The 27,066-nt window shown below is 46.1% G+C and overlaps 1 protein-coding gene across 1 annotated transcript in view; it reads right to left on the bottom strand.

The window, feature by feature from the left end:
* CLIC6 (CLIC family member 6) overlaps positions 1 to 26,006 on the bottom strand; it is a 231,039-nt gene extending 205,033 nt beyond the window's left edge. Inside the window, exon 1 of the mRNA XM_086935371.1 lies at positions 23,905 to 26,006. Within this exon, the coding sequence (XP_086791497.1) occupies positions 23,905 to 25,644 (1,740 nt within the window). The 5' untranslated portion in view covers positions 25,645 to 26,006. The remainder of the gene's footprint in view (positions 1 to 23,904) is intronic.
* Between the last annotated feature and the right edge of the window lie 1,060 nt (positions 26,007 to 27,066).

Raw genomic sequence — 27,066 nt, 5'->3', positions numbered from 1 at the left:
TTGGATAAAGCCTATCCCGTTCATGTGTTTGTACCCACACCTACTGCTGTTCCTGAACATAACATTGTTACTGTGGATTATGGTGAACGAATGCTTAGACGAGGTTACAAAGAAAATGTTTTTATAAAGACCTTGCACCATGCACATGCCACGACGAACATGACTGACTGTTGGGTCTGTGGGCTTCTGCCTTCTGCTGCTTACAAAAAGGATAGATTTTTAGCGCTTCCCTTGACACTTGTGAATAGTTGTGTGGGGTGGTATACTCTTATAGGTCTTGTTAAATATTTTCAGCAGCCAGATTTTCTGACTCCTCGACTGCAAAATAGGGGATCGACAATGACAATGCGAGTTCGCCCTATGCCCCCCTCTTCCCTTGGACGGCTATATACTGACGGACGTTTTGATCAGACATTTATAGAGACGTGTGAGAAAAAAGTGGGCCGGTTTTTGACTCCAAATGATACTGACAAAATTAGAGAAAGTTTTTTACAGCTGAATTCCTCCCTGTCCTACAGACACCCACCAAAAGGGAATGGCAGTGTTAAGTCTTTGATACCCTTGGCTGTAGTGGGTCCGCCACCATTCTTTTGTATAGAGGGTAGGGGCCCCATCAAGGTCGGCAATAGTTCTTGTAACGTGACAGCATCAATACGTTTGCCCCTCAGTCCATCCTTGGTTACTCCCCCCAGCATTTATTTTGTGTGCGGAGATAATGGATACTTATGGTTGCCTGAAGGTTGGGGTGGGGTATGTTACCTAGCTTATATGATTCCGCCCGTATATGTGGCACCCTCCGACTATCACAAGACTCATCGTAGGTTTCCCAGTCCACAAGAGCAGCGTAAAAGGAGGGAACTTCAGGTAGATGACGTTGATCAGACAGACACTTCTCTACAACAATGGACTGATTTCTCTAAGGGTCTTCTGCCTTTTTGGGGTCCGATATTTAATAGTAGGGCCATTCGACGACTGTCAAGGGTGATGGAGAAGGTAGTCCTTACTAAAGCAGACATTGCGACTAACATGTCCGTTGAGATTCAGGCTATGAGATTATTTACGATTTAGAATAGGATGGTGCTTGACGTCATCTTGGCAGATAGGGGCGGGCGGGGCCTGTCGCGTCATCGGGACGTCTTGTTGTGTATATATTCCTGACTCAGCTCCGACTGTTAACTTAGCAGTACAGAAACTCCATAGATTAGCGACTGAACTTCATCAGGATAACGGGACATGGTCCTTACAAGGGTGGCTCTGGGGTGTTTTCTCCTCCTGGGGTTGGAAAATATTGATGGGTTTAGTTGGTGTGGTGAGCAAACTACTGACGTGTTGCCTCTGTGTATACTGTCTTCCCCCATGTTGCTCAATGTGTGCTACAAATTTGCGACAACAAAAGAAGGTGTCAGGCCAATATACTGCCTCTATCATTACTGAACTTCCTGATACACATTGGATGATGTTTATTGCAGAGGATGTTTTTGAATAAATATGATGCCCTGCCCTTAGAATGGTTGTGAAGGCGCTACCTTTTGGCAAATAAATGAGTGGCTGCAGTTAGCCAATGATGCTAAAAGGAGGGTCTGATAGAATTCATTTTTCGATGCCTCACCAATCTCTATTTCCATATGCGAGTTAGCATCATGTGACTAACTGATAAAAGGCGTATATATGCACGTGTTCGCATTGCTCTTGCTTGTGACATTATTATTAAATTATATGTGTGATGATATTAGTTCCTTAGCTTAGCCCGTGTGCCTCCATTTTGTATATCTCCCTGAGCTTGCGAGTCGCACTCGCTCATCTGCCCCTCCCGTAGGAATAGAGAATTTCACTAAGACAGCAGTTTTCGTTTCTCAGCTAACTGTGGCCGAAACTAACAAGTCTCTTTATCAGTAATGTTCTCATGCCCCAGAGACGCTGAAGCCTAGCTCCGCTGCCTTGAGTAAAGATAGCGATGTATCCCTTGCAGGTGCAGATGCCTACTGTATGAGGACATTGTTCCTCTGTCTGGGTTACAGTAATTTTCCAGAAGGGGCGTACCCTAATGTACTGTGTTGCATTATAATGTACTGCTGTGATGAAGAGAGTCAGTCCTCTCGTTCGCACTCCTAGGAGTGAGGTCGGACAGGGCCCTCTCATATGAGTGTGTTTGGCCTAATAAAAGACTATTGTTTATTCTTCTCCACTGTCCAGCTGACTTCCTACAGAGTTACTATAGGTGAGTGCGGTAAGTCACTCGGGTGGATTTGAGCCACGTTTATCACCCGTGGAGTATACCATGGCGGGATGTCTGGCATTAGATTTACGTCAGGCCTTTGACTCTAAAACGTGGGGATAAATGTTTGCGGCTCCACTGCGTTTTGGCCTCCCCCCGTATTTTCTGCAGAAGGTGCGCCTGCACTATGTTGAACCCAGTGCAAGGGCACGTACTGGAGGACACATCTCCCAAGAATACACTATATACAGAGGTACTAGACAGGGGTGTCCGCTCTCCCCTCTTCTGTTTGTTCTTGCACTGGAGCCGCTGGCTATAGCCTTGAGGCAGTCATCTGATGTTCTGGGGATACCCCTACAGAGCACCACACATCTCATTTCAATATATGCAGATGATATCGGGATTAGCTATTAATGCAGGGAAATCCAAAGCTTTCTATTTCCAAGACGGACCGCGCCCACACACAATCCAATTCGGCACCTATCGGCTACTTGTAGCGCAGGATACATTTAAATATCTGGGTATCCACGTCTACAGGGCTCAGTCAGACCAACTAGAGGGCAATCTAATGAAAGCTATTGCTACACTACGCTCCAGCATCTCCTTCTGGACATCCTTGCCGTTGTTAGTGATGGGGAAGATCGCCATCTCTAAGATGGTGATGCTTCCTCGTCTCTAGTACTTCTTTGTTAATTTACCCCTGATGGTACCGCCGACCACCTTTCGCACACTAGACACATTACTGCTGCAAATTATCTGGGGAGGGGGAAGACGCGGAGTTAGCCTTAAGAGACTGCAATTAGCATCGAACAAGGGAGGGCTGGGTGTCCGTGATTTCTGGGCATATTACTATGCATCCCAGCTACAATGACTGTCCTACTGGATGGCAGGCAGGAACCTACAAGAAATAGGCTATGACACACAGGGTTTGGAACGCAGTACCCTACACAATATGCCACTTCCAAAAATTAAAATTCCTTTTGATGGACCCCGCTGTTAATGACGGCACTACGGTGCTGGAAAAAGTCTCTGCAGTACACCCCAGACACGATCCCTTACGCAAGCAATATCCCACTGCTGGGGATGCCAATCACGGGCGGTACGCTTACGATGACTGGGCTATAGGAGTGGATAGCTGTGGGAGTAGCAGAAGTGGGCGCTTTCTTCGGAGATGGTGTCCTCTTAGACCATGCCACATTCGTGAGGAATACCGGCGTGCCCAACTGTCTTTATTTGCTACATGCAGCGATAGTGCATTACATCAGGGCGACATGGGCACCTCAGCGTAGCAACCCCCCACAGCACGAATTGGTACACCTGCTCTATTACATGGGATGGGGTGGCCACCTAGTTAAGTGGCTTTATACAGGCATTCGAGCACAGGCTTCCACTACTTACGGACCTTCGTGCAATATGGGCAGAATCTACAGACACTGTGCTTACAGATAAAGCCTGGGAAAGCATTTTGGAACACCCCAAAAGGGTCTCCTGAAATGCCAAACTTAAATTCATACAAAATATGGTTTTCCATAGATCTTACTTAACCTCGGAGAGGATACAATGCATGTACCCAGAAACCCAAAACAGCTGCCCGAGATGCAAAGCAGAGGAGGCGGGATTTGCCCACATCTTCGGGATTAATGGGGAAAGACCTGGAATATACTGGGGGAAATCACACACCTCACAATAACAGACAACATACTAGAGTGCCTGCTGGGTCTGGGCAAACGCACCAGGGTCCAGAAAGCTAACCTGCATTTCCTGGACCTAGCGGTCATACTGGCTGTCAGAGCAATCACTATGCAATGGAAGTCCCCGAGGGGCCCCCCAATACCTGCATGGCGAGAGGAAGTAATTAGATGGGGCAGTGCCGAAAATGCGGCGGGAAGACGGGAGGAGGAGCGAGGGCTGAGGAAACATCCCATTTCCATGGAATGGGAAGCTATGTTAGGCGAACTCACAAAATTGGATATCCCACCTGCATTTACTAACCCTAACTCATGATTAACTTAAACAAGTCACACATAGCTAGCGACAGCCAGAGCAAACTATATGAAACGGCCCATTGTACATCAGTAGTATAGGTCGGAGATTAATGATAACTTAGGAACGTGAGACGGGATGGATGGTAGAACACAGACGGACCAGTAAGGGGAGGGGGAAATTAACTTAGTTTCGGGCTTTACGGTTTAGATACGAGACAAGTTTCTTTTGAGATATTAGAAAACATTATGGATGACTCCACATGTTTCCTGAGATATGCATTTTATATTTTATGTAATGTAATACTGGATACAAAGATTTGACATTTGTAAAGCTAATTACAGATAAAGATGGGATAACGATCAACATAAACGAAAATGCCATGGATATTGATAAGCTGTATTGTACTCAAAGTGAAGGCTCAATAAAGTTTGTAAAAAAAAAAAGGGTATCCTAAAAATAACAAAAGCACAAGAAGCTCGCATAATGGTACGGCACAAGCCCCAAGCATAAGAACAGAGGACAAGATCGAACAAGGCATAAAGAAATTAAGTTGGATATGATTTTCAAAAAAGGCTGGGATACCACCAGGAAATACAATAGCACAACAATGCGATCAACAAATAGACAATGGCAAAAAGACCATGTCAAGCGTGGGTACAGGCTGCAGCCAAAACGCAGAAGGATTTGCAGGTTGTTCTGTAGAAAGGTTAAATAAGGGTTATAACATACAGAAAAGGGTGGCCCTCTGCCAGTCCTCAGTCAATCCTCAGTGATTGCAAAGCTGAAGAAAGTTAAATCCTGCAAAAGTCCTTTAACAGGTGAAACACTGATGGAGTATATATTTCATATCATGTGAAGTTACTGGGTTCCTACCGAACCATTTTCTTAAAAAAAAGAAGCAAGACAAGCAGAGTTTATTCCACAGCATCCAGCTCCACATGAACTGACACCACTGGTGTTCCCAGCATCCAACTCTACAGGAGGGGACATCACTGACTGTTACCTCCATATTTCAATCCACTCCTCTGTGCATCCCAGCAAAAGACAAACACATACAACTGCGCCTCCTAGGGTGAAGTCTAACAACTAGCTCTAGTAATCTAAAATGCAAACTATTCTGAGCCTAATGAAGGGTCACGTGAAGAATGAGGAAAGGGGGCTAATACAGCTAATAAAGCAGTCTTGGTGAGTTTTCTTCAGTTTCTGAGAAGTGGGTGTGGGCATCACTGTTATGGCTGTCTGACCGCTATGTACTGAAAACTTAATTTTAGCATGATTGCACAAAATATTCAGGTGGGGGCATGGATAAAATTGTTAGATATTTCAAAGGTACAAAAATGCGAAAGATTGTGTGACCACTGTGGTGAGCATAATTAATTGCACAATGAGTAAGGCCTACAGAAAGGCAGGAATCACTTAACCTGATAGTGTCTATATTATGAAGTATATCAAAGTCTTCTGGTAAACGAGGAGAGCATTAAGAGCAGGAGAAATAAAGCCAGTTAGATCAGGACTGAAGTCAGAGGCAGGAACAGGAGGGTGATAGACTAAGCAGAATGTAGTGGCGCATTTGGGGAATAGATGAACTTGAAAAAGGACAGTTTCTTCATTATTAAATATGGGAATTCCAGAGTGTAATCTTGAATTTAGAGTTTTTGGAATAGCAAAGTCAACATCAGACAACGATCATTAATCCAAATGAGATAACAGCTGAAATGCTAAATATTGCCTTATTATGTTTTGTGCGGTTAGCTACTTTTGAATAAAACGCAAGTTAGACTTTTAGGTGTCCCAGAGTGTTATATTTTATATTAACGCAGGTTTCTGGAAAATGTATCCACCCGCAGTAAAGGTTATCCATCGGAATTGAATGCTAGGGACACTCCAGTCCCCTGGGGTGTGCCTTCTTCATGAAGGAAGATTTGGTTGCTGCCTTTCTGACATATTCAGCCATTTATTTACAGTTTATTTAAGTTAAATTGCAAATTTAGGTCCCTTCCTGCAGGATAACCTCTTTTACCACCTGTAGCTGAATCCGTTTTTGTTAGCATTAGGACGGTGCGTACTTGATGGGTACATTTAATTTACTTAAAGCTGTAGTACATGGTAGAAAATGTACCCATATCCTGTAAATTAAATACTACTAGTGGGCTAAAGTATTCATTTTTTCATACTTGTAAGTCCCAGGTAAGGTGGGTCAATAATGCCCATAGGACAGGGTGCATGGTATGTAAAGTTAGACATGTATACTTAAGTACTGGGTGTTCTAGCAGTGAAAAATCTCCAGAGTGGTTTTTCACTACGGAAAAGCTGACTATCCCATAGAATAGCACTGGGATCATAACCCTCTTCTTTTAAAACTTATTATGCATGGCCTGGTACGTTCTCGAGGGACATTTTCCTTTGACAGGAAACTGTTATTAAATGAGGAATTTGTTTGTCATATACGACAATGGTTAACTCAGTTTATGGCCAATAATCAGAACTCAACTAAATGTGGTATAGTTTGGGATGCTATGAAAGCAAGGCTTAGGGGAGAGATATTGATCTTCGGGCTACATGTTCAAAAACAACTCAGGCTATGTCTAATGGGCTTGTAGGATAATCTACAACATGCAGAATATGCCCTGATCGAGGCGGTCCAGGGGAAACTAGATACCGCACAGGCACAGACGGAAGTTGCATGCTGTAAAGCCAGGATACATGAGGAGTGGGCTAGAGACATAGCACAGTAATATTATCTCTTCAGGAAAGAGTGCTAGGAGTTTGGGAAGGCAACTGGTAGATGTTTGGCCAAGAAAATGAGATGCTAGGAGGCCAATAACACCATCAGGGCAATTGAAGACCCGTCTGGTAAAATAGTTGAAACACCAGAGGAGATCATGGAGGTATTTCGTTTTTTTTATGAGGGGTTATATTCTGAGAATATTACTAACCATGAGACCGGAAGAGCTCTATAAGGATCCGCACAGGAAAATGTTAAATGAAGAGGATCAAAGAGCTCTAGAGGAACCGATTACTTTAGAAGAGTTTGTTGAAGCTGTGGGTTCATTAGCAACAGGGAAGGCTGCTAGTCCCGATAGGCTCCCGCTAGAAATATATAAAATCTTGTTTGCTGAGATAAAAATCAGATATGTTGGCAGTATTTCAGGAAGCACAGAGGGGACGCCCCTTTATCATGGGATGCATCCAATATCATTATTTTCCTAAAAAAGGATAAACCACCCACTTTACCAGGGTAGTTCCGGACAATTTCACTATTAAACTGCGATGGGAAGATCTACGCAAAAATGCTGGCCACATAACTCTCTCGAGTAATTACGCCCTTTGTCTCGGTCCACCAGCATGGATTCATACCAGGGAGAGGCACGGTCAACCATATAGGCAGAGTTACTGCATTATTAGACTCCGCAAATGTATGGAAAGCGCCATATGGTGTGATTTTATTAGATGCAGAGAAAGCGTTTGACAGAGTCTCCTGGAAATTCTTATGGATGACAATGCAGTGGCAAGGCTTCGGACCTGGTTTTATCCGGGCAGTTAGAACCATGTATAGATCTCCAGTTGCTCGGGTCTTTGCACTGGGGCGGGAATCAAATCCTGTTTCTATATTAACGGGTACCCGACAGGGTTGCCCCTGTTCCCCTCTGCTGTTTGCTTTGTATATCAACCCTTTCCTGAACCTGTTGCAATACAGCTTAAACACCTCTCTACCGAGTCCGGGGCAGGACGGGTTGATAAACTAGCTTATGCAGATGACATAGCGATAGTCACGCCGGATCCAGATATGACTCTGGTAGAGACAGAATGACTAGCATCAATATATGGGAGGAGCTCTGGCTATAAGCTAAACCTAGCCAAGAAGACACAGGTTATTTGTATAGATCAAGTATCTTTCAATGATCCTAGAGTCGCAAAGGAATCAACGAATCCTGGGGTGCGTTTAAATGCATGGACACGATGGTTCTGTCTAACTGGGACCCCATGCTACGCAAGATCAAAAAGGACCTAGACAGAATGAAAGGTCTACATTTATCGATGCTGGGAAGATGTAACGTTTTAAAAATGAACGTTTTGCCAAGGGTTCTTTATTTTTTCAGGGGGGTCCCATTAGAACTTGCAGGGAGACAAATACAGAGATTGCAATCTATCTGCAACAGTTTCTTGTGGGCCTAGGGCAAACCCTGTCGAGCTATGAAGTTCATGACTCTTCCACGAATACAAGGGGGCTGGGCAGTTCCCAACTTCCAGCTCTATTATTGAGCATGTATGCTACAACGGACGGGAATCCTATTAGTGGCGGAAGGCGAGGACAGTGTGGAAGAATTCCCGCATTTTTAGGTCTCGGCGTCAACGCGCGGAAGCGCGTCTCCGCCGAGATCTTTTGTCAGCGACTATCATTCCCAGGAGACAGTCCTGGCCACGCGCATCCTTCCAGGCGATTTGTAACTGGAACGCGCGCTGTGGCCAGGCGCCGTCTCCTGGGAAGCGCAAGCACCACACACGCATGCGCATACACACACACACGCGCCCATGCACGCACGCACATACATACATACAGAGACACCACCCCTGACTCATACACACACGCGCGCACACACACAAGTGCACCGAGGCCCCCCTCCCCCTCCCCCGCCGTCACCGTCGCACACATATATACACACACACACACGAGCATACACACACACAAGTGCACCAATCGCGCTCCAGCCTTTTGGAACTTACCTTACCTCAGCACGCGGCGCCCAACCTCCTGCTGGCGCGGCCCCGGGGCTCTACACCGCTCACAGGAGCCCCGGGCCGCGAGACGCTACGACTCCGCCTGCCTCCTCTTCCGGTGTGAACGTGGCCCCGCCCCCGTCACAGGCGACCGTGCCTGACTTCCGGGGCGGCCGCGAGTGTCTTAACCCTGTGAGAGATTTTAAACGCAGCCTCTCTGGGAACGAATAAGCTGGAACAGCCAATTTATTTTCTTTTAAATAAATGTATTTGTTGACTGTCAGACCCTGATTTCACCAGTCTGCCTCGCGAGAATCCCCGCGCTTTTCTCTGCTGCACACTGAAACCCAGTGTATGGTTTTTCATACCATTCCAGGACTGGATGTGACTCAGCAGTCCTGGCCCCTCTCTTCCTATGAGGCGCTGCGGCTCTTGTCGCTTTGTACTGATGAACTTGGGAAACAATATTACAGCAGAGATTTGGAAATGTTCTATAAGTGCTACACTCGTCACCAGACGGGAAAGGATGACGCCGTCCACTCCAAGCCATTGGCTCACATCATCACTCTGTCATTGGGGTGTGTGTTAGTGCAGGTCTTTGTGTGCATGCTTCGTGAACTATACACCCCCCCCCCCTCCATATCATCTTTTGATTTATAAAGGTTTAGCCACCCTAGTCAACGGAGAAACAAAAGTTAGGAAATCTGGATGTAGGTACTTCGTGATAATTTACACACGTGTGGTACACATACACTGAAAATTGTCCTCATTCGTGAACTCTTCACTGCGTTCACACAGTGATATTGTGTTGTACACACCTAAATTGAGCTCACAGAGGGAGTGCGCATTGAAGGTTAAAGCTCACACTGTAAGTATATTGTACAGCCTATATGTTGTGATCACACTAATAAGAGTACAATGCTAGCGGCCATATCAAAATAGTGCACAGGAGCTAATAACTATACCCTCAGAGCTGCGCACATGCCGGTGCCTCCTGCAGAGTGGTGAGTGCAGAGTGGTGAGTGCAGAGTGGTGAGTGCAGAGTGGTGAGTGCAGAGTGGTGAGTGCAGAGTGGTGAGTGCAGAGTGGTGCAGAGTGGTGAGTGCAGAGTGGTGAGTGCAGAGTGGTGAGTGGTGCAGAGTGGTGAGTGCAGAGTGGTGAGGGTGAGTGCAGAGTGGTGAGGGTGAGTGCAGAGTGGTGAGTGGTGAGTGCAGAGTGGTGAGTGCAGAGTGGTGAGTGCAGAGTGGTGAGTGCAGAGTGGTGAGTGCAGAGTGGTGAGTGCAGAGTGGTGGTGAGTGCAGAGTGGTGGTGAGTGCAGAGTGGTGGTGAGTGCAGAGTGGTGGTGAGTGCAGAGTGGTGAGTGCAGAGTGGTGAGTGCAGAGTGGTGAGTGCAGAGTGGTGAGTGCAGAGTGGTGGTTGTGGTGGTGAGGGCAGAGTGGTGGTGAGGGCAGAGTGGTGGTGAGTGCAGAGTGGTGGTGAGTGCAGAGTGGTGGTGAGTGCAGAGTGGTGGTGAGTGCAGAGTGGTGAGGGCAGAGTGGTGAGTGCAGAGTGGTGAGTGAAGAGTGGTGAGTGAAGAGTGGTGAGTGCAGAGTGGTGAGTGCAGAGTGGTGAGTGCAGAGTGGTGGTGAGGGCAGAGTGGTGGTGAGTGCAGAGTGGTGGTGAGTGCAGAGTGGTGGTGAGTGCAGAGTGGTGGTGAGTGCAGAGTGGTGGTGAGTGCAGAGTGGTAGAGTGGTGGTGAGTGCAGAGTGGTGAGTGCAGAGTGGTGAGTGCAGAGTGGTGAGTGCAGAGTGGTGGTTGTGGTGGTGAGGGCAGAGTGGTGGTGAGTGCAGAGTGGTGGTGAGTGCAGAGTGGTGGTGAGTGCAGAGTGGTGGTGAGTGCAGAGTGGTGAGGGCAGAGTGGTGAGTGCAGAGTGGTGAGTGAAGAGTGGTGAGTGCAGAGTGGTGAGTGCAGAGTGGTGAGTGCAGAGTGGTGAGTGCAGAGTGGTGAGTGCAGAGTGGTGGTGAGGGCAGAGTGGTGGTGAGTGCAGAGTGGTGGTGAGTGCAGAGTGGTGGTGAGTGCAGAGTGGTGGTGAGTGCAGAGTGGTGGTGAGGGCAGAGTGGTGAGGGCAGAGTGGTGAGGGCAGAGTGGTGAGGGCAGAGTGGTGAGTGCAGAGTGGTGGTGAGTGCAGAGTGGTGGTGAGTGCAGAGTGGTGGTGAGTGCAGAGTGGTGAGTGCAGAGTGGTGAGTGCAGAGTGGTGAGTGCAGAGTGGTGAGTGCAGAGTGGTGAGTGCAGAGTGGTGGTGAGTGCAGAGTGGTGGTGAGTGCAGAGTGGTGAGTGGTGAGTGCAGAGTGGTGAGTGGTGAGTGCAGAGTGGTGAGTGGTGAGTGGTGAGTGCAGAGTGGTGAGTGGTGAGTGCAGAGTGGTGAGTGGTGAGTGCAGAGTGGTGAGTGGTGAGTGGTGGGTGCAGAGTGGTGGGTGCAGAGTGGTGAGTGGTGAGTGGAGAGTGGTGAGTGGTGAGTGCAGAGTGGTGAGTGGTGAGTGCAGAGTGGTGAGTGGTGAGTGCAGAGTGGTGGTGAGTGCAGAGTGGTGAGTGCAGAGTGGTGAGTGCAGAGTGGTGAGGGCAGAGTGGTGAGTGCAGAGTGGTGAGTGCAGAGTGGTGAGGGCAGAGTTTTATTTTTGATTTAAAGAAAAAAAATGTCATGAGCAATGCCAATAGCTCTACCTTTAATGATGCCGAGACCATTGCATTGCAAATGCTTGTTTTCATATGTTAATGGGCCCTAAAACAGAGAGGGATTTTTTTAAGATACTGGAACACAGTTATCATAAAAAGGATCCGTTTTAAGGGGGTTCAGGCAGCCCACATGGCTTGGCTTTAGATTCGGAGATATTTGCAAATTGGCAGGGTCAATTTTTATACCCGCACGGATGCAACAACTTTAACTATTTCAATCTTCTCTGATGCTATTATGCATAGATGGAGAAGCAAGTGTATTCAGATTTTAGGTGACTTAGTAGATAATAGAGTTGTTAGGGCATATTCATTATTAATGCTTAAATACGATCTTCCTAAAGCTGATTATTTTAAATACCAGCAGATTCATGATTATTTGCTAAAAAAGAGGGGATCTTTCACACTTGGCACAGAAAAACAATCTGCTAGAAGTAGTGACGGGTCGGGGAAGGATTGGTAATTTATATCAAACACTCATCGCTATGCAAAATGATGATCTAGAGATCAGAATGCTAAATGGAACACCAGGCTATCTCTGGGAGGAAATATTTTACAAGAGTCTGTCGTATTAGCCAAAAACCTTTTAATCTCCTCCACTCTTAAAACACAACAATATGAGACTATGTTCAATCTATATTATATGCTGACAGTGAACTGACCCTTCTCTACCAACAACCCTTCTGTCTTCAACAGATGTGAGGGATTATGTTCCCTGTGCTTACTTGTAAAACATGGTCTCCCTGAAAATATCCATTACCAGACTTCTTTCAATTCTTTCAAAACTAAACTGTGTGGCGTATGTGCACTTGTTTGTGTGTGTGTCTGTCTGTCTAAGTGTGTCTGAATGTTTGTGGCTGTGAAGGTATCTGGCCATGTAAGTGTCTCCCTGTCCTTTTGTCCGCAACCCTTATCTATCTCAAGAGATAGACCAGACTGAGGGATCGACACGTAAAGAAGCTTTGAATTGAGAGTGGTGATTTTATGATATCCTTGGTAAGCCATTATAATATTGCATTTGTATATAAAGTAAGGCCTGTTTGTGGGCAAAAGCCAGACGAACACTGCAGCTATAAAAGGGGTAGCACGAAAGAATATTGGCAGTGTTTTATTTTGTATTTATATTTTTAATTTCTATAGGGTGAAATTAGCACAATGGCATTAAAGTGCTTCACAAGAGAATAGGAGTTCAAGATATAAAGACACAAAGTCACAAATATTCAAGGAATAAGGGTCAAAACATACTTAAACTGAAGAAAGAGCAGAAGGCAGAACTGTACTGCCTCATAGAGGCCATAGAAGTTAGGGAATGGGAATTCTGACAGACAATGGCTAAAGTGTCTTTCTAACACTGTTGTTCCTTTTTTAAGATGGTCTAATGAGTAGTGTGAAGGGCTAGAGGAAGAGAGTTCCAAATCTGTGTTGCTCTGCCAGAAAATACTGTTCTGGTTGAATGTTGTGGCTCTAGGATTGTGCATTCCTTGGTCCCAGTTGGGGGACCTGAGATTTTCAGCTTCTTAGCAGGATAGACATGTGAAGAGTTGTGGAGGGCTTTGTGAGTGATGCTTGTAGTCTTGAATGAATGAATGAATGAATGAATGATTACACATTTCTATAGCGCATGGTTACCCTGAGGCATCCCAGCGCTTACGTGGACCAGTCATCTCCATTAGTTTTAGCAGAATAGGAAGGTTTTCAGCATTTTTCTAAACCTGAGATGGTTCTCCTCCAAGCGGATAGCGTCTGGAAGATTATTCCAAAGCTTTGCAGCCTGTAGAGAGAAAAGTCTGCCCCCGGTGCGCGATCTCCTGATCCTGGGGATTGACAGTAGATTCTTATTACTGGATCTCAGGGTTCTGCGTGTTTGATAAGGAGTAAACAAGGGTGCAAGAATGTCTGGTCCGGAGTTATGCAGGGCTTTATGAGCAATAGTCATTGCTTTAAATTCGATTCGTTGTTGGACAGGCAACCAGTGTAGTTGCTTCAATGCTGGTTTGGCAGAGGTTCTGCGTGGGATATTTAGTAGCTTTCGGGCCGCACAGTTCTGGATGGTCTGAAGGATCTTGATTGTCCCTTTAGGGGCCCCTAGATAGACTGCGTTGGAATAGTCTAATCGTGATAGTATAAGGGATTGTACTAGGATCCTTCTAGCCTCAAAGGGAAGTAGTCCTAAGATCTTTCTGAGTGCTCTCATGAGGGCATAACCAGTCCCTGCTACTTTCCGGGCTTGGACCTGAAAGTTAAGGGTTGGGTCCAGCCACATTCCCAGGCTTTTAATTTGCTCCTTAGGGGTTGGAGGCTGTCCCAGGGAGTCCGGCCACCACATATCCACAGAGGTAGGTGGTTTATGTCCTAGCATCATGACCTCTGTTTTAGCTCCATTAAGCTTCAAAAAAGAGTCATTCATCCATTCCTGGACTTTGCTAAGACAGGAGGAAAGATTGTTATAAGTCGTCTCCTGCCCAGACAAGGAGATGATAAGCTGAGTATCATCAGCATATGTTACCAATTGTCTTGAATTGTGTTCATGTTTCGATGTAGTAAACTTTCTTGTGACCCGATAGAAAGTGGAAGGCCACATAGAGCAAGTTGCCAGACCTGCTCAGCAACAGCAAATGTCCATTAGTACGGCCTACTACGTGACATATTAAATGCTCACCCTGTTCCCTATTTGGCCTAATTGAATTTTCATGGCTTAGTGCTCGCAGTTTGCCACAAGTATTACACCCTCAGAGACAGATTTCTTATTTATCTTGAAAATTCGTTGCAGGATATAAGCACACCAGTTTATGACATCCATTGGGTGCAGAACCCTTGCACCAGTTCATCTTCTGATACCAGTAAGCACCCATACCGAGCCATGTGTGGGATCCGTTTGGACTAGACTTAAGAAGGCTTCCAATAAGTTTCAGCACCCAGTCAAATACATGCTGTTAGGGTCTGAAAAGTTTCTACCTCTATGACATAGCCCTCCTTCACAATTCTTAGGAGGACCACCTGAAAACCTGTGGAACAGGTTGTGATGCTATTCAAGGAAGCGAAACAGACCACAGTGAAACTCCATGTAGAAAGAAAGTGTGTGTCTGTGAGGCCACTGATATACATGTTGGATTGCACCTAATAAAACCCAAGATAGGGGTTGAAAGACAGCCTACACGGGCTGGCAAAGTGTACTGGTGACATTCCTAAGATTTGGGAGGATGAGGTGTGGGAAGGCAGGGAAAGAGCTGCTTTTGTTATGCAGTAGCAAGCTTTTTTGTCGGCCTGCTGATTGTCTCATATTGAGCACAACAATTTGCCTGGGTAAAGGACGCTGGAGGGGGAGGAGACAGCGATCTCCATTGTTGTGCAAAGAGCCTCATCCCAGCAGGGCAAATGGCTTTTGTTAACTGTTGAGCTCCGAGTCTCTGCATCCCAGACTACCTCCCTGAAAATCCTTGGATTGTTCCTTCACTTGATAGTCAAGTTCTCGGTGTTCCAATTGGAGAAAAGGCCTCAACCACACCATCTGTCGCCCAGTAAGCCGTTTGTCCTATGGTCCACAAACTGGTTCTGGCAATTGCGATGGAGTTTGTTTTTTGCTCTTGTCTTTTGACTTTTTCTGTCTAACTTGGATGCTTTTAAGCAGGCACCTTTCATGTATGTTTTAATGTGCAGGGTGACACTGTGGCTACTAGAAGGAGCCTCCCTTTTTCCAAGATAAAGCAAGAAAGAAACTAGAGAGTACTTCTTCAATTCCATTGTTTAAACGTTGTGAGAGACAAGTGAGAATGACTACAGAGGGAAAGACGGCATTCAGTCAATCAATCAGTATTTGTTAAGTGTGACTATTCACCCACTACTGCAAGTCCTGCTGTATGCTGAGGTTCAGTTAAAGAGCCTAGTCTTGAGATCCTTCCTGAAATAGGTTAGCGACAGGGATAGCCTGAAGTGGAGGGGCCGGGTGGTCCAGGTCTTGGGGGTGAAGTAGGAGAAGGATCTTCCTCCGGTCCTGGTCTTGTGAATCCAAGGGACAGTAGCGAGGGCCAGTTGGCGGAGCGGAGGTGTCTGGTGGGTATGTGGTGGGGGATGTTGAGGACCAGTCTGGCTGCAGCGTTGTGAATGTTCTGTAGTTTCCTGAGGAGTTTCTGGGTGACGCCTGCAAAGCGGAGGTTTCCATAGTCGAGTCTGCTCCTGATGATTGACTGGGTGACTATCTTTCTGGCCTCAATGAGGCTCCATCTGAAGATCTTTCAGAGCAGGAGCAGAGTGTGGAAGCATAATGAGGAGACAGTGTTGATCTGGCGTTTTATCGTGAGCATGATGCCGAGGTTTCGTGCATGGTCTATCGGTGTGGGGGGGGTTCCTAATGCAGTGGGCCACCAGGAGTCTTCCCAGGCGGAAGTGTTGGGCCTCAGGATGAGGACTTCGCTATTGTCTGAGTTGAGCTTGAGGCTGCTGTCTCTCATACAGGTAGCGATGGCCTTCATCCCGTCATGGAACTTCTTTCTGGCGATTGTGTGTTTGTTGGTGAGGGATAGGATCAGCTGGGTGTTGTCGGCATAGGAGACGATGTTGAGTCCATGGTTCCTGACTATGGTTGCGAGAAGGGCCATATAGACACTGAAGAGGGTGGGGCTTAGGGAGGAGTCTTGGGGACTCCACAGCTGATCTCCATGGGTTCTGAGAGGAACAGTGGAAGTCTGACTCGCTGTGTTCTACCAGTGAGGAAGGAGTGGATTCAGACCAGGGCTTTGTTGCGGATGCGGGCATCTTTGTCATGGAGGATGCGGAGGGAGACTGTGTTTTTAAAGGTGGCTGAGAGGTCCAGGAAGATGAGGGCCGCTGCTTCTCCCCGGTCGAGGAGTGAGCAGATGTCGGCGGTGGCGGCAAGGAGGGCTGTCTATAGATTGGGAGGAGTCCAGGATGTGGTTGGCTTCGATAAACTCGTAGAGTTGGGCACTGATGGCCTTCTCGATGACCTTGGCTGGGAAATGGAGCAGGAAGATGGGTCTGACATTCATGAGGTCTGTCGGGTCAGCGAACGGTTTCTTCAGCAGGAGGTTGATCTTGGCGTGGTTCCAGCCGTCAGGGAAGGTGGCTGTCTTGAAGGAGCAGTTGATGGTGCTGCGTAATACAGGGCGATGGTGGTGGTGGCTCTGTGGAAGATGGGGTATGGATGGGGGTTCGAGGGAGCTCCGGAGTCAATGCTCTTCATGGTCTTGAGTGTCATCCATGGTGAGTGGGACCCAGTTGAGTAGGATCTGTTGGAAGGGCGGCAACAGCACATGTGGTGGTAGCGGGTGTGATGGGCGGGTCTTGGCCTTTGAAGCTGTCGTAGATCTGCTTGATCTTTTGGAGGAAGTAGGTACTGGCATTGTGGTAAAACTAATGGTGATGCAGACTACAACTGCTTGCCATAACAGTCTTGGTCCAGGAAAACTTCATTTACTGCTGGCGGATTTTACATGGAGAAGGAATGAGGATACAGTGTGGTGATATGACCAGGGGTAAAAAGCCTAAGAAACTGATCAAAAGGGTGCTGGTCACTTAGTTCACTTAAGTACTGTGGTTTGGCGTACTGGTGGAGGAGAAAGAAAGTAGGGCATCTTAAAGCTCCAGGTCTCTTAGCCATTGTTGTGAATCAACAGTTTGATCCAGGCAAAATGTAGGCTGCTGACAGAAGACAAGAGTAAGAGGGATGCAAACGGTGGGGAGGTTGGACTGAAACTGGGCTCACTGACTCCAGTTTCAGGCCCATTGTAGGACTATTAGAAGGAATGGAACTTAATGCCTGCTTTCCCATCATAATAGAGCAGAAAACTAAGTGGTAGATGGCTGGATAGTTGTGACCTAATATCTCATTCTACTGGGTTACAAGGCTCTGCAGATCTGAGTTGCTCACAGTGGTTTCCTATGTAGGCGAATAGATGGGTCTGTGGATTAATATAAGGGAGCAGTCCAAACTGAAAGGATAATGATTAAGTTGGTTTAATTTGATAAAACCTTGGACAAGAAAATGACAAAACAAATGTGGGATAGGTTGTTGTGAAAGTAAATTGATTTCTATAACTGCTTTCGGCACAGTTATCGCAAAATAATAAGCACTGATTTCTAGACCACCTTGCTGGAGGGAAGAACACGCTGCCCTCTTGAGTGTCCACTTTAATAAGTGGTCGCAGAAAAAGTCACCATCATGAAAAGAGCTGGGGCTCTGATGGCTAAGCTACAAGCTCAACTACATTGATGACACTGTAATATGCTGCACTGGGTTATCTAATGTCTGTCTTTCATAAGTCTGGAAAAACAAGGAGGTTGGCGGGTATGACTCAGAAAATCCCAACCAGAAATGGCGTGAAGCAGGGATGGCTGTTGGCGTCCTTACTTTTTTCACTGTGTATAGCGGACTGAGTAAGGTTGCTGATGATGCCCTTAAATTAGGCTCTTATCCTATAGGGACACTCCTGTATGCGGACGATATTGTTTTGCTAGACCTGACGTCCAAAGGCCTCCAGAAACATCTCAATATCTTGTCATCATCTTACTGAGGCGCTCAGTTCTTGAAGGTTAATATAAATAAAACCAAGGTCATGAGGGTTCCACCAAAGGGGTGTCGGACCAATGCAAAGTATAGGTAGTTTTATAATAATTGTACCAATGAAGTAGTAAATTTGTACCCTTATCTCAGAAGAATTATGTCGGCACATTTGGTTGATAATGAACATATTGCACATATATCAAGTAAGGCATATGCTCATTGGAACACACTAAAGGCACTTTATGGAGCAACAGGTCACAGGCACTTTAATAACCTCTTAACAGTATAACAAAATGAAGATTCCCCTGACTCTTTTATATGCTATAGAGACAATAAATATTAATCAAGGGCACTTCATGCATAAGGTGGAGGGGAAGATATGTCACACTATTTGCACTTTAAATTCCATAGTGCCAATGGAAGTACCAATGCTAGAATTAGGATTGATGAGCACTTACATAAATGGACGAGCTACTATTTTACAATGGTATCATTGTATTCTACACTGGGTAAAGAAAAATCTTTAAGGAGTCTTATGGCCTTGGAGTTTCTCCTTCCTATTACAAAGGCTGATTTGTTTTTGACTAATATTTTATCTGCACTGCAGCACTTTTCTTTAACTCGATCATATTCAAAGTACGTTCAGAGTTATGTTCATCTTAAAAATCATCTAAAGCATACCATGAAAAATTGCTCCATGAAGAATGATATGGATATATATAGAACAAAATCCTGTTTCTATTGTATTATTCAATCATGTCTGGTGGCAGGTGCTTAATTTTATTTTAATTGGAACCTGGAACATAGGGTGCGCAGGTGTGGCTCACTGGTTAGAAGCGGCAGACCCGGAAGCAGAGGACGGCCCGGGACCAGGGTTCAATTCCCGACGCGGCAGGGTTGTGGACTCGATAATTCTCGCCTCGGTGCCTACTCAAACCAAGGATCACACTCGGCAACTCTGGGCATTAGCTTGCCTCATCTCCACAACAGCCCCCCACATACGCCAGGGATGCCTGGTTTCACCTTGGAGATACCCAGTAGGGACCATCTCACAGGGAAAGCCAGGACGGGTTCCCCAGCGGTCTACAGTTCGGAGATATCCCATGTGGGGTGATTCAGGCGCTTTACAAGATATCATTACATTACATTACATTACATTACAGATAATGCTATGAAGGTTGAAATGTCTACCACTAAAAACTGTGACAGATGCATGGCAATATTTAGATTTGGAGGAAAGAATATGCAATTATGTTATAATGACATACAGACTATTAACATGTTATATTTGTCTGTCCCATTTTTATTTATTTTTTATTTTTGTGTTTTATAGAGTGCAAACTTGACCCGTGAGGGTATCAGAGCGCTTTACAAGGTACAATGGTGAACAAAAACAAAGTTTAAAGTGCATAAAAATACATAATCAACAGATAGGCTGGCTAGGGGTGTGGTGCTAAGAACAAAGGGAGAGAGGGGGATACAGGAGAAGGTTCAAATCACCGTTAGTGACAGTAAAAACAAAGGTCCCACGTATTCTCCGCGGAGAGAATGTGATCTGGGTGAGAGGCAATAGACTTAGATTCATCTGTCCCAAAGTGGTGGATGAGGGCAGGCCTTAGATGAGGAATTTACCCATGAGAAAGGTTTTGGCCTCTTTTTTGAAACGTGCTTTAAAGGTCTACCAACGAAAAAATGTAAACCACTTTTTAAAAAAAGATTGCATTACATTAGCTAAAGCTGCTATGGAGATGACAAATTGCCTGGTTAATAAATTAATGTGTTGTAAAAAATTCACGTTTTTTAGCTCATTTTCAAAGTTAAATTAACTGATGTATTTTGTATATTGTAGATCTCGTTGTAAGATCTAAATCTCTAATAAAAACCTTGGCCTTGACATTAAGTGTGGGAAAAAGCTATCCATCGAGAAGTGTAGACATGTTTCACTGTCACAACACTCAAGTATCACAGTCAATGAAAGTATACAAATAATTTAATTTTAGGAGAGATACATTTATTTTCTCTTGAAAATTCAAAATGTTTCCTTCTTTTTATAATTGATTGGGAGTGTCTGCCATGAATTAAAGTAGTTTGCATGGAAGCCGATTGGAATCTTACTGACTGACCCCCAATATCACTGTTAATTATGAATAAATATTTAGAATTTAAGTGATGAAGACCTACTCTCTCAGCTTGATAATCTTCATCAAGTTGTAAGGCGAACTATGCTCTAAACCTAGTCAACATTTTAGACATATCTAGGTCTAAACAGGGTATAGGGCCATGCAGACAACCAATAAACATAACAGTGCTGTTAGGTATTACAGTCACAACGGTTGTATGACGTAACATCGCATTCCGTTATAACGCATGCCTTACAAAGTGAATGCCATTACAACGCATACCTTTACCATGCATATTTTCTCAACAAAATTACCTTTACCATGCATGCTTTTACAATGAAATTCGTTGCAAAAGCATCTATGATAAAAGCATATGCATGGTAACAGTTCCCCTGATATCTACCTTAAACCCTAATCCTGGTCCCTGGCGCACCCCACCCTCGGCCTCCAACCCTTCTAAAGAAATTCCCTTCCCATGCGACGCCCCAGCCCTTTCCCTAGCCTAAACCCTACCCCTGCCCGGCCCTAAGCACTTTCCCTACTTTAAACCCTAAAACACTACCCCTACGCAACTCCCCCTGGCCCCCAGCACTTTCCCTACCCTAAACCATAAAACACTACCCCCGCGTGACCCCCAGCCCTTTCCCCATCGTAAATTCTAAAACACTACCACTGTGTGACCTCCCTGCCCCCAGCCCCTAAAATAGTAGCCCCCAACCCCAGGTCCAATACCCCTTACTTTCTCTCCTTGTGGTTCGTGCAGGCAGCTTGTCTGAGGGGGTGGTGCACATTGTTGTGAGGAAGCGGAAGAGTCTCTCCATTTCCTCAAACGACATGGATCACCTACCAACATGTCTGTTTCCACACATATGCATATATTTTTTTTTACTACACATATGCTTTTACCATACATACCTTTACAACAAAATTTGTTGTAAACGCATGCGTGGTTAAGCATAAGCCCAGTAAAATAATTGCATAGTAAAGTCTATGTGTTCTAATGATGCATGTGCTGTAACGCTTGTGTTGTAATGGCATGTGTAGAAACAACTGGTTTATAATGGCTGTTTCCCATCACAAAGGTGGAGGTGAGGCTTGGGATGCCCAGAACAGAATCTGGTACAGGTGAATTCTACATCTCTTTTCCAGGAGCATCAGATCAACACCCTACTTTAATGATGACCACTGACATCAGATCAACACCCTACTTTAATGAAGACCACTGACCAAGTCAATGAGTTTGTTTAAGATCCATCTTATGTAAACGCATGTTGGGAATATTCTAAAGGGTGTCATAACTTCAACCTTTCTGGATCGAAATTGGATACCACAGCTGTTGTGCATCTTCAAGATAAATGGGACGAGATCTGTTGCACAACACAACACACAAGTCACAGTTATGTAAAAGAAAGACAAGCCCTCCCCATCCCGAAGAACAATGTGCTAAAAACAGTCAAAAAGCCAGGCAGTTCACCCTAGCTGGCACTGACAATGAGGGTTTCCAGGAAATCTCACCTCTCGCAGTAGTGCTGAAAACAATGTAATGTAATGTGTCTTGTAAAGCGCACTGCTGCCCTGAGGCGTCGTAGCGCTGTAGACCGCTGGGAAACCCGTCCTGGCTATCCCTGTGAGATGGTCCCTACTGAGTATCTCCAAGGTGAAACCAGGCATCCCCGGCAAATGTGGGGGGCCGTTGTAGAGATGAGGCAAGCTAATGCCCAGAGTTGCCGAGTGTGATCCCTGGTTAGAGTAGGCACCGAGGCGAGAATTATCGAGTCCGCTGACCCTGGTCCACGACCCTGCCGCGTCTGGAATTGAACCCTGGCCCCGGGCCGTTCTCTGCTTCCGGGTCTGCCGCCTCTAACCAGTGACCACACCCCTCCACTAACAAAACAAGATGATGACTACTCAGAGCACCAAGAACTAGCCTCAGTAATGAATCGCTAGTGCCCCCCACAGCTTGCTGCCAACATCTGAATAGCTGAACAGGCCAGCACATTGACCTTGACCACTGGAGTTACCATGATGCTCATATGATTTCATGCCACATCCCCAAAGATTGGTCAGAGGGCTAGAAAGAGGTCACAAGTGTGGCCTCGACCCAGCAATACCCGATATGCACCCCCACATCCGCAGTATAAAGACCCCCATACTTTATTAAACTACCTACTGCTCCCTTTCAAAATGACCTTTCTACTCATTGCCAAAGTGACCGAGCATAGCAAAGACCTTATCTTATCTTCCCGTTAAATGTCTCCATTACCTACAGAGTCACTCTGAATGCAATCTCATTTAATGCATTCCCAGATGTTTACAGCGGAGTGCCAGGTACAGATATGCAGAAACAAGCACGACAACCTAGTGGGAGTTTGAGGGAAGCAACCAGCAAAATACAACGCTGTACCACCACCACACACTACCATTACTGACATTGTAGGTTAAGTGAAACTTGGGAGGAAGTGAGTATGTGGTAGTCAAGAATGGGCTTTAAAATATACAAGATATACATTTTATGCCTCTTGGTAGTCGCGCCATCCGATTATTTATGCCCATCATGTTACCAACGATGCACTGACTATAGCATTTTCATCCAAGATGTCATTTTCCCTATTTTTTTTCTTTTTTGAGGGTTGGCGCATTCATTGAATTTTGCAATCATTCTGGTAATTCAAAACATTTACTTATTCCCTGTCTGAAGATAAGATTTGTTAGTGATTAACTTTTCCAAACATTTTCCTGCAGAGTTCTACTGCGCGTTAAAGAGATTTAGGTTTGCACTATGTAAGTTATAATTATGTGACTTAATACGATTTTTCAAAAGAATTACAGTTCTTATGGAACTGCAACGTCTAATGCTTTGGGGAAGTAACACTACAGGTACTGTCAATAATGGTATGATGTAGTGCAAAACATAGTACTTTGTCTACGTATTTTGCCCGAAAACAAAAAACATGCTTTACAAAACTGAAAAAGAGGTGGAATAGCCCTACATAAACGGCTCAGTATATTATGCTTCCTGCCTATAGATTTACTAAACGTTTAGCAACTTGTAGCCAGGGTTTAAGCAGACAAATGAAAATTAGGCTGGGCAATGATTACCTTTGCTTTAAAGCTGCATGCAGTAATTAAATGTATGCAGCACAATTATGTAACATTTAGCTTCAGGCCTGTAAATACTGGGCCTCAAAAAAAAAATTACATGGGTAATATTCTGACAAAAAACTACAGTTCATTTAAAAATGCCAGCGTGCTTTTTGTTGCTTATGCTTGTTTCTTTTTCTCAAGACCACTTGATACAACAATTGTGTTATCATCCAGCACTTGCAATGTTAACCACTAGAGCAGTTCCAATCAGTTGAAGATAGGACTTGATACTGCTCCCCACGACCAATTGCAGTGCTCACACACTCAGAAATGTATTTCAACTGCAACGACCTGAAGAATAATTAGTGTAATTGCCTGTGCACAGCGGCATACCTTTAGTATTGTAATTGGATTTTAGAAGCTAGTACACTACAATACATCTGACCCAATGCAATAAAACTCAACACATTAATAACCACAAAGGCCACAGAGGTGACAAGCCGGAGTGACTTGAGGTAAGTGTCACCTAATGTAGGCTAAAGAGACAGGTTTACCTTTACAAAGAGTGATATGTCGTGCTCCTGCTTGCCTGATGTGGTCACCAGAGTTACTGGGATGGCGTCCGACTCCTTCTCGGTACCATTTTCCTGCAGAACTCCGTGTGGGGGAGTCGGTTCTGGTTCAGAAGGTGCAGTTTTCTCTACCTCTGGCGCATATCCATTTTCACTTGCTTCTGTGATTTCGGCAATCTCATTGCTTTTTACCATCTCCACTTCTGGGAGTTCATTAGGGACCGAACCCTCATGTTTCGTGTGATCTCCTGCCAGTGAGGCCCCTTCCACTGAGGCCTCCTCTACCCTTGTTTGATTGTCCTCTCCTTTGACTGCCTCGTCACCTGCCCCAGTGATGCTGTCTGAGGCTTCTCCAGGCAAACCATGGATTTCCTCAGAGTTCAACGCCACCTGTGAAAGTTCTCCACTGGGTGTCTCCACCTGGGCAGCCTCAAGCATGGCAGGTTCAGCAGAGGTCTCTTCCACCGGGGCTGTCTCCCCCGGTTGTTCTGTACCTTGGACGGGTTCCGTGTGAGGCTTCTGTACTGGCACTGGCTCTTCCTGCGGTTCCACAACATCTGCAGGTACTTTTGTAGGTTCTTCAATCTCGGTTGGACATGCAGGGATTTCTTCTGCCTTTACAGGTTCTGCGGGTGTAAGTGCCACCTCTGTGGGACCGCAGGGCTCTACCGCTGCCCCTGCAAGTTCCCCTGGAGATACGCCTATGTCTACAGGTTCTTTGGGAGCCTCTGTAGTTTTTGATGGTTCTATTATAGATTCTCCAGTCTCCGCATTCCCATTTGTAGTTTCTCCTGCTGGTTGACTACCTTCTTCAGGTTGCCCTACTGTGTCTTCCTGAGGTGGTTGGGGCTCATTTTTGGCTTCTGAGCTGTCCTCCACTTTCTTATCACCTTCAGCCGTGTCTCCTTCCACCGTTGTTAGTTCAATTTGTTCCCCTGTTCCTCTGTTTCCTGCAGACGGGTCATCTGCATTTTCTGGCCCTTTATCCTTCTTTTCAGCCTTTTCGTTCTCCTCTTCCTCCTCATCGCTACTTGAGCTGTCACCGCTGCTTTCACTGCTGCTGCTGCTGGAGTCGCCTCGGGCTACCTTTCCTTCATCCTTCCCCATGGGTGCCTTGCTCTCTTCTTCACTAGGGCTCACCTCTGGTTCTGTGCCCTTTTCTGGATTGGGGGGCTCCTCCTCATGTTTTTCTTCAGATTTTACATCAGCCTCCACTTCCACGGTCTTCTTCACCCCCTCCCCTTCTTCAGGACATGCTGTGGGCTCTGAGTCCACTCCATGGCTGGGGGTCATCGCTCCCACTGGACTTTCCTCCTCATTCACTGGCTCTTTCCCTTCCTCCTTTGGCTCAGAGTGCACCTCAACCTCTCCAACCCCTGGGATGGAGGTCTTCTCCACAGACCCCTCTTGTCCCTCAACACCCACTGCCTTTGCCCTTCTCTCTTCCTCTTCAGTTGGTACTGCAGGTTCCACAGCATCTCCAGGACTGGCAGTTTTCTCTTCCACGCCATTCACCACTTTCTCATTATCCTGTCTGGGGCCTGCATCGTTCTTAAGGTTAGGGTCCTGGGACTCCTTGTTTTCTGCTCCATTCACCCCTTCATCCCCTGCTCCCTCACCTGCAGAGGCCGCTTCCGTCACTTTAAGCTCCCCTTCATGTTTAGGCGCCTCACCTGCCCCCAGGGGCACCTCGGTCATTCCGTTCTGGAGAGCGTCGGCCATGCTGTCCTTGCTGGCGCGAGAGGGGACCAGTGAGTACTTTTTTCGCACCTCTCTTCCTTCTCGCTCCCTTATCTCTCGCCCGGTCGCTGCCGCCGCTGCCTCTGGTGTGACTATGGCGACGGGTCCCGGCTGGGAGACGGATTAGTGATTAGCGTGATTTCCAGGCGCCTCTCTGCGCATGACCCCTGCTTAAAGCCTGCTAAACCCCCACCCCCCGATGGGCTCAAAGTCATGCTCTGCTCTGGGCGCCGCGGGCGGCACCGGAGGAAGGGAACAGGACCCAGGTCAACGCCCAGCTCCCGGGCACCACTTTGGGGTCTGGGCAGGGCACGCGCCACGCCTGCACGGGTCCTGTTTCACTTTAATGCGGCAGGAGTTAATTGATAGCGGGACAAAAACCTCACGAGGCGGGGCCGCGCGGTCGGTGTTTAGAGTGGGTTCCAGGCGAGTCCACCGACCTTGCAGCTGGGGCGCTTCGGCAAACATTCCTGGAGACCACCCTGAGAGCGGCTGTGCACGTGCGGGCTGTGCGGAGCCGTGCACAGCACCGCCCGTCTCTGGCAAACAATGTTTCAAAGTTTGCAACAAAGTACGCATGGTTTCAAGCAGGGCTGCACTGGGGATTAGGTATTTTACTGATTCAAAGGCTGGAAACAAATTTGGGAAAACATCAAAAGCCGACATCCCCCCCCCCCCCCCCCTTTTAATAATAACATAAAATAACAAATGGAACAAAAAAGCACTGAAACGTATTTTATATGTGTCTATAAGGTTCCTAAATGATTATTCATGCAAAAGATGCATAAATTACGTTTACAATGTTAAAAAAAATATACTTGTGTTATACATAAAATCGTATAAAAGTCCTAGATCGTGGCTCTTTCAGTATGTCCAAACCTGAAAAAGTGTCCACTATTTCTCTCTGAGAATATAGCACTCCCTTTATTCACACAGTATCAGGAGAAATGAAAACCACGGTTAAGAAGACATTTTGATTAGATTATAGAATGTAAGATGAGCAAACAACTCAAAGATTGTACAAGCAATACAACGATTGTCTCCACTTTTCCATTACATCGCAACTCTCCAGAAGGCATAGTGCCAGAAGGTCCCTTTTCCTTATCCATCACCCCACCAAGGGCATCAGAGAAATTATTGACAAGCATACATTAGTGACAACTTCCCCTACGTCTCAGAGGGATGGGCAATAACTACAGTTCAATCAATCCATCAATCAATCAATCATTTGTATAGCGCGCAACTAACCCAGTAGGGTCTCAAGGCGCTGGGGGGAGGGGTCCGTTACTGCTCGAAAAGCCAGGTCTTGAGATGTTTCCTGAAGGAGAGGTGGTCCTGGGTCAGCCATAGGTGGATGGGGAGAGAGTTCCATGTCTTGGCCGCCAGGTAGGAGAAGGATCTTCC

Source organism: Lissotriton vulgaris, chromosome 8 (genome assembly GCF_964263255.1).
Source record: "Lissotriton vulgaris chromosome 8, aLisVul1.2, whole genome shotgun sequence".
Taxonomy (NCBI): Eukaryota; Metazoa; Chordata; class Amphibia; order Caudata; family Salamandridae; genus Lissotriton; species Lissotriton vulgaris.
The sequence above is the reverse complement of the archived record's forward strand: the minus strand, read 5'-3'. Positions and strand labels throughout refer to the sequence as shown.